The 7,945-nt window shown below is 44.8% G+C and overlaps 1 protein-coding gene across 7 annotated transcripts in view; it reads left to right on the plus strand.

Moving 5' to 3' along the window:
- KLHL8 (kelch like family member 8) overlaps positions 1-5,520 on the plus strand; it is a 28,611-nt gene extending 23,091 nt beyond the window's left edge. For all 7 annotated transcript variants that reach the window (XM_082051455.1, XM_082051457.1, XM_082051456.1 and 4 more), the window contains 4 exons: positions 8-176; positions 683-842; positions 1,802-2,003; positions 2,427-5,520. In XM_082051455.1, the coding sequence (XP_081907581.1) occupies positions 8-176; positions 683-842; positions 1,802-2,003; positions 2,427-2,550 (655 nt within the window). In that variant the 3' untranslated portion in view covers positions 2,551-5,520. The remainder of the gene's footprint in view (positions 1-7; positions 177-682; positions 843-1,801; positions 2,004-2,426) is intronic.
- Positions 5,521-7,945: the final 2,425 nt, after the last annotated feature.

A 7,945-nucleotide genomic window follows, 5' to 3' on the forward strand; every position in this document is an offset into this window, starting at 1 on the left:
TTCTCAGGAGAGGAATTGCTCTTGCCTCCCTTGGTGGCCCTATTTACGCGATAGGAGGTTTAGATGACAACACTTGCTTCAGTGATGTGGAACGATACGACATTGAGTCTGACCGATGGAGCGCAGTTGCCTCGATGAACACTCCCAGGGGAGGAGTTGGCTCCGTAGCCCTCGTGGTAAGTGACTCTTTCCTCCCAAATTGCAGCTGGTAGGTCTAAGCCATGAAAATACTATAGAACTGTGCAAAAGGTGAGGAAGGATATTTAGGAAAACACTCAAAACAAATTGAACTATGCTCCCTGTTGCAACACTATTTGAGGTACTGCAGGTAAGTACCAGGACCCTGGCAACAACATCAGGCTAATGCTTCACGTCGCATTCAGAAGACTCAGGTTTGTAATGGTTACTGTGTTTACAGGTACTGCATGCATCTGCACCTGTTGCCATATGTACTCTGCAAAATAACTGCAGCACTATGTAACTTTTTCACTTCTTTAATTGGAAAACAGCGTTTTACCAGTTGTTAGGTAATTAAGTCTGTTGTTGAAATTCTTAAAGAAAAGTACATAATTAGGACCGTAGGGATATGCCATGTTTTCCTCTCATTTTAAGACTGCTTCTGAAAAGCTGAGTAAATACATATGCATTACAAATAATCTTTCCCTATACAACTGTTTTCCAGAACCACGTTTACGCGGTGGGTGGCAATGACGGCGTAGCGTCTCTTTCCAGCGTGGAGAAATACGATCCCCACTTGGATAAGTGGATCGAAGTGAAGGAGATGGGTCAGCGAAGAGCTGGCAACGGTGTCAGCGAGCTCCACGGCTGCTTGTACGTTGTGGGTGAGTAGGCGTGTGGCATTTCGTGGCGCTGCTCCTGCCAAGTGCTGCCCTTTGGAAGAGGCCGTTGTTGCTAGAGGAACTGATAGACCCGACCTGTACTTAGTGTTCTTGGGCAGAAGTAAGCAAGCACAACCAGGGCACGCTTAAATGAAACTGCGTTAGCAAGAAAATAAAAAGCACTTCCTAACCCACATTTCAGGGGTGCTGTAGTGCTCATGACAATACATCTATATATAAAGTCGTCTTGAGACTCACTAATCCTGACATTCCTTTTAGGAAAGCACTGTAGCTCTGTTCTGAATGTAGACAACAGTAGCTTTTTCACACAGTGATTACACTTATTCCACAGCCTGTTGTCCTAGGACTGTCCTGTTCTGCTCTACCTGGCATTTACCTGCTAACCTGAGGGAGGACGATGCCAGGTAGGAACGCTGTAGTGATAGTTGCAGAGCTTTGCCTTGTGCATTATTGTGACTAAAAAAAAAACCCTCTTAGTAAAATGCTTCTCTGACAGCTGTCCCAGTGAGGGGAATGTATCACCAAAATCTTTGAGGAATTTTTTTCCTACTCATGTATTCAGCAATGCTGCAATTTGAAAACACTTCAAGAGCTTGTTTTGCTCAAAGTAAGATCGAGACCATCCTTCTACTCAAGTTTTTTTTTTCTATTCCAAATTGGAAGCTGTTTCATTACAACTATGTAAGATGAATTCAAGGAGAAAAAATAATATAAATAATACTCCTTGCAAGATGAGTTGAAGAAAACTCAGTCTTGGTGATGCTTATATGACAACAGGAGGGAGAGCTGTTAATTTTTAGGAGTTTGTGAAATCCACATACAGAAATAGAGCTGGACACTCTATTCCCACTGAATGCTGGGATTAGCACGATTATGCCAGTCCTGGCTATCACCAGCACTAGAGGTGGCTACAGCTTTGATAACGTGATGGCTCTTTGCAGGTGGCTTTGATGACAACTCTCCCCTGAGCTCGGTGGAGCGGTTTGACCCGCGCAGCAACAAATGGGAATACGTGGCGGAGCTGACAACGCCGAGGGGCGGCGTTGGCATAGCAACACTGATGGGTAAAATCTTTGCAGTGGGAGGTCACAACGGCAACGCGTACCTGAATACAGTGGAAGCGTTTGATCCCATAGTGAATAGGTAATTTAACTTTTTATTTGGCTTAATAAGGCAATTATATCTGCCTATATAAAACCACAATGTAATAGAAATCGTGTAGAGCAGGAGTCTCACTGTTGTTTCCTGGTGATCACTGAGTTATATCTGTGACTAGTGATGCAGGAGCGCTGCTTATGCCACTAAGTTCTTGTAAATATTTAAGCAGCACCTCCCCTCCATCCCTTGTCCTCTTCCCTTCATTCAATAAGAATCTACATTCTTCTCATTGTTTCAGTCTGATTTTGGACTAAATTTACTGGAGAAATAATAAACAAGCAGGGTGTATTTTTGTGTAGAGCAAACAGCTAGGCTGCATAATAGAATTTCAAACACAGAAAATAAATGCTTCCAAGTTGCTCATAAAGGGCAGGAACTTTTCCTTTTTTCCTCTGCCCCTTTCTGCAGGTGGGAGCTGGTGGGCTCGGTGTCGCACTGCAGGGCAGGGGCAGGCGTGGCCGTGTGCGCCTGTCTCAGCAGCCAGATCCGCGATGTGGGCCAGGGATCCAGCAACGTGGTTGACTGCATGTGAGCGCTGCTGCCGCCCTGAACGCCAGAGCAACGGGAGCAGGGAGGCACTGCTGGGCTTTGGAACACCGTGTTCTGTATGGTAGGTTAAGAAATAAAACCAATACATTTTCTTTGTGAAAATGTTACCTTCTACAACTGTAAAGCTTTTGGTGGCTTTCTGGCAACGGTGATACAGAAAAGCCTGTGGAAACATGGAATAAAAGTGTGACTCACAGGAGAAAACCTGCCAAGAGCTGCAGTCATCCCATTTTTGAGAATTTGGCATTTCAGAACCACTTGAGGCAGCTGTTACAGGGACTCATTATTGAACTGTTAGCTGGGCATGGGGTGAGGAGAGAGAACAGCAGTTTGTACTTCTGAGCCTTACCCAACAGCCCTGCGCTGTGTTTTCTGGAGGACTGGAATGCCGTTTAATATAACTTATTTCCAGGAAATTAGTCTTAAACATTTCCTAATTGTACAAGAGCTTTGTAACACAAAGTCTCTCAAGTTTGAGAAGGTAACGACATCCCTGTTGCACACTAAGGTGACTGGAGCAGAGAAGTTCACTGCCCACCTGCCAGAGGACTGCTGGTGGCAACAGAAATTGCAGGTACTCAGTCTGAACATGTCTTTCTAAGTACTTTTTCAAGCTAATACACTTGTTAGAAAGCTGAAAAGATTATTGACCTGAGTTTAGCCACTGGAATACTGGAATTCTCAAGTCTTCGATAAAATTTGTAGTAATTACTCCCCCCTCAAAAGGCAATTTTCTGTTCAGAGATCATTCCTGAAGTAACCAGAGTAATTTGTCCTACTTTGAGATGATAGTGTGTGAGAATGTAGGCTTCAGTGCTGCCCAAATCACCGTTTTCATATGAAGTGTAAACACATAATAGAAGTTGCAGTATTCTGTAAAAACCTTTAAATACAGCTCTAGGAGATGAAATGTCCAATTTCAGTATCCAGTAGCAACTCCATGGTAATTCTAGAGGCTCTTTCAAGATATTGAAGCCAAGAAGATGTAGCCTCAGAACAGGCAGATGACTCAAAGCTTACATAAACCAAAGAGAACCAGCAACAGAACGAATTGGAAATAAACCAGTACTTACATCAAAAATTGAAGAGGGAACTTGACAGTGCTGCATACAAAGGTGTCGTTACCCAGTCAGAAAGCCCGAATTCCAAGTCCTGTCCAGGTGGAAAGACGGCAGATTCCTGTTCCTGTAACACCTCGAACAGACCAATGACTGACAATCCTTTGTGACCAAAGTCTCACATTACCAGGTTATTCAAGTGACAGGGGAGAGCAGCAAAATTCTCTGCATTCCGTACCAGGGAACGGGGAGGGCAGTACAAGCATAAAGCACAGTCATGTTTTACTGTCGAGTTACCACCATTTAGCTTTTCTTTTTCAAATGGCTCGCACTTGGGTCGCACCCAGGTGCATTCATTAAGTGAATGGTACTGTAAATAATGAAATACTGCAATAAAACATTTGTACTTCAAAGCACCTTGTTTGTAGTATGATTGGAACCCCGTATTGTGGGGAGACATCACAACAGTGGTTTTTGGTTTCTGCAGAATATAATTCTCAACAAGAAACTTTTGTCAGCAGGAAAAATGGAATGTTAGAGCCACGAGCCATACCGCCCTGCTGCTCTGCAAGGATCTGTCACCCCTGCCATGCTTCTGGCTCTTGATCTGGCTGGGAGGGGTGGAGGTTCCCTCTCTGGAACCAAATAGGTTCTTCTATGGATGTCCTGGCTAACAAGAAAACTTTAAAAACAAACAAACACACACCAAAAATCCCCAAAACCTAAAGGTAAGTTTTCCACAAAAGTAACACTGACCATGAAACCAAGTAGCCTGGCAGTGCCGCTTGTCTGCTGAGATATTTCTCCTCCTGGTGGTAAAGTGCTAGCACACGTGGGAGCAGCCTGTGAGTAACCCACAGCAATCAATCACCTTCCAGGCACCAAAGGGAGATGTGTGTGTTCAACAGGGAAATCAGGTCACGGCAAATGCACGAGGATTCTGTGCGGTGTGGAGGGAACTCTGCTCCCACCCCTGTGGCTGGAAGGGAAATGGTCATAGGGCTGAACATGTTAAGACAGATGCTTCTGTTGTATTTTAATTTGCACCCCCCCAATGCCACCACTTGTGCTCAGGCTTCTGGAGGTATAAAGCTGTAGGCTGGCAGGAAAAATGCAAAAAAAAGGTTTACAAGGAACAAGCCTGTTGCCAGTACAGTGTTGTCCACATTCTGTATCTTAGCTGGCAGCAGAACTACAGATACTTTGTGCAGAACTGATTTTAGAACCACTATTGCTGAAAATGCGATAATGATGTCAAAGTATTTAAAAAAAACGCATAGGATTACGGCAACAAACTGTAATAACTGCGTATAAAGCTGTTGTGATTTAACAGCAGCAAACTCCAGGTTTTTTATCTTCTGATACTGGCAAGAGGATAATAATGATGCACAACTGATGACAAAGTGACACCCCCTTGAGGCTGAGGGAACAGGGCAGCCCTGCCTCTGGTGGCAGCCGGCCCTGACTGCCACCGCCTCTCCTGATTTCAAACCGAACCCGGCATTTGCTGTAGCAAAACCTTAAAACATTCAGGATCATGAAATCATCACATCTAAACATGACACGTGTCTGATCCTAAATGTGGAATTGTTATTGCTTCTGTTAATGTTGTTATTTCCTGCATCTAAAAGCCATGACCTCACCCATAAAATTCATAAACCCAAAGATGTCTGTTAGCACATCCTTTAAACATAAAGAAACAATAATTTCAGAAGAATCAAGTGTATGGTCACAGTCACATCCAAGTTTCCAGCCTGCTGATTTTAACCATCTCAGCGGCTTCCAGGAGGAGCAAGACCAGACTGGACCAGCCCAACCAGCCCCCTTGGCCCTGCTGTCCTGTCCACCCCACATTTCTGATTTTTTCCAGAAGATGCCATAACACCACGATGATGCAAGGATCTTGCATGTATTAGTGTTAATTTCAATTTTGTAAAATACTTCCTTTCAAACTGATCTTAAACTCGTGCCTTATTGTTTATGTTCACAGGGGATTGTGAGCATTTGGTTAGACTTTGACAGCTTTGAATACTTTTAAAAATTGCTCTTCCCGAAAGCAGCTCATTTCTAATAGAGCCATGCTTGGAGCAAAACTGTTTGGATTAGACATCCTGCTAAAATATTCAGATGTGGGCAGAAGACTTTAGAAGGTGATGCGCATGTTACCTGCATATTTTAAAATGTAAACAAACAACCCCCCCCCCATATATATATATGCAGTCTTAGTCCCGTCAGAAAGACTACAGCCTTTCCTCCTATTTGAAAACCTGCTGAGACGAAATGGTTTCACCAAAACGTCTGCCTGTAGAGGGGGATGCAGCCCTGCAAATAAGGCAGATTTCACAGAGAACTGTGCACACAAGGTGTATTTAAGCAACAAAACCATCAGGCAATCAACGCAGCCTCAGGCTGCTGCGTGGCAGCAGGAGGTGACAAGGATGCCAGCCGGGTACTGAAGGGATCCTGTGTCTGTCTGGGATCTTCTTTTGGGTGTGCTGGGATTTCAGGGCAGTTATTCCAGCACCAGCATTGTTATAACACTCGTAGTGTGTGCGTAGGGGCAGGCTGAACAAGTCAGAAGCAATTTATTCATCAAAAATAAGAAACTCATCATGTTCATCTTGTTCTAGAGCAGTGGGAAGGTAATTAAATAAAAGCACAATTGCGACATGACTGGCAGCAGATTCTGAAACCAGCGCTTGGGCTGAGCAGCCTCTTCCTCTACGCGACTGCATTTGAGTCCTACCAATAGAGATGCAGGCGGTCTGGCAGATTTGGGCTGTCAAAATCCCAGGGAATTTTATGAGAATGCTTTGCTGCTCTGTACTTCTGTGCGCACTTACCTAAAACCAGGCTGCCTTCTTGCATCCCCACTGCACAACCTCAGTTCTGTGTCTTACCTCCACTCACAACGACATTTTGATTCTGGAGTGATTCCATGTCTTCTAGGAGTTGGAAATGAGCTGCATGAGAAAATTCACATCAACAGGCAAAAAGAAATCCATGAATGGTAAATGCTGAAGAGTAGGGGCCAGCCCTTGCTGGCTCAGGTGGGTAAAAGATAAAACCGAGTGCTGAGAATACAACAGTGATGGCGCAGCTTCCCAGCACCTCCCACCCAACACAACTGCCCCGCACCACCCGAGGAGCAGGAGTGGCTGCCGTTACCACGCTGGGCGCACGTCCTCTCCCTCTGCTGAGCAGCTGCGGGATGCTCAGCGCCATCTCCTGTGACAGGACCGCTGCTCCGACACCACACGATACCGAGATTCATTTTACAAACGAGTTGTCACCAGGCAATAAAAAAAAAAATCAGGCAATTAAGCTGTTCAAGCTTCATTAGAACAAATGCCTGGAAAGTCCATAAGTCCAGATTACCCCCATAGCTATTAATAAATTGGGATTTCTATCTTTATTTGGGCTGAAACTGCTTTTAAAAATATTTTCAACATTGCTGCAGTGCAGTTTTGCAAACCTGAGTACTTTATTCCAGATGCTCCACTAAATTTTTTCTGCTGGCTACTTTTACCACATCTGTGTTTGTTTTATAAACGTTTGCATGTTTTCTCAACTGGAACTGGCAGCAAATAAAGCACTCCCAGCCAAGAGATCAAACTTTCTTTGTAATTCTTTCCTGGCTCCATCAGCAAGGCCAGCGCTGCTGCCACTTCACAGCATTTTAACGCAATTCCTTGGATTCCAGATAGTTTCATTTTAAGCCAGCTCCAGCACACACACACAAAAAGCCAACAGGCAGCTATATAATTTCTGCCCTCTGCCTTGCCTGGTCTGCAGGGGTTGTCGTGTTCCATCACTTTGAGCAAAAGGCCCAGGCAGCCACTGAGCTGCTGTAAGCTCTGCACCCAAACAGTGACTCAGGCTCCCAGGAGGTGCACAACCTGCGCGAGCTGGTGCGGCACCCACGCGTCCTGCAGAAATAACGCGACACACGTGCCCTGGGCCGTGACGGAGAGAACACACGCGTAGCTGCAGCTGCCATTTAATACCTGGCAGTGTCCCACAGGAGAATTTCTCTGATGGTTATTAAATTAGTGGGTCCTGAAAATTAATGCTCTAAGCAGGAAACTATGCAGTTACAGCCGCTCCCGGGAGTGGCAGCAAGGCTTGGCTCTGCTTACATAGCCAGTGATAAACACTTCTGTGTCTTCATTTGCTTGATGGGTGAGCCGTAACACAGGCCAAGAATCATAAATAAATTATCGTCCCCTGCACACATTTTCCAAGAAATAAAAGAAATAGGTCAGTGCAAGTCAGCACACCTAACTCAGCACAGGATGCTGGGAGAGAGCAACTGCAAAT

This window comes from Streptopelia decaocto, assembly GCF_964273445.1.
Source record: "Streptopelia decaocto genome assembly, chromosome: 4".
In the NCBI taxonomy this organism is placed as follows: Eukaryota; Metazoa; Chordata; class Aves; order Columbiformes; family Columbidae; genus Streptopelia; species Streptopelia decaocto.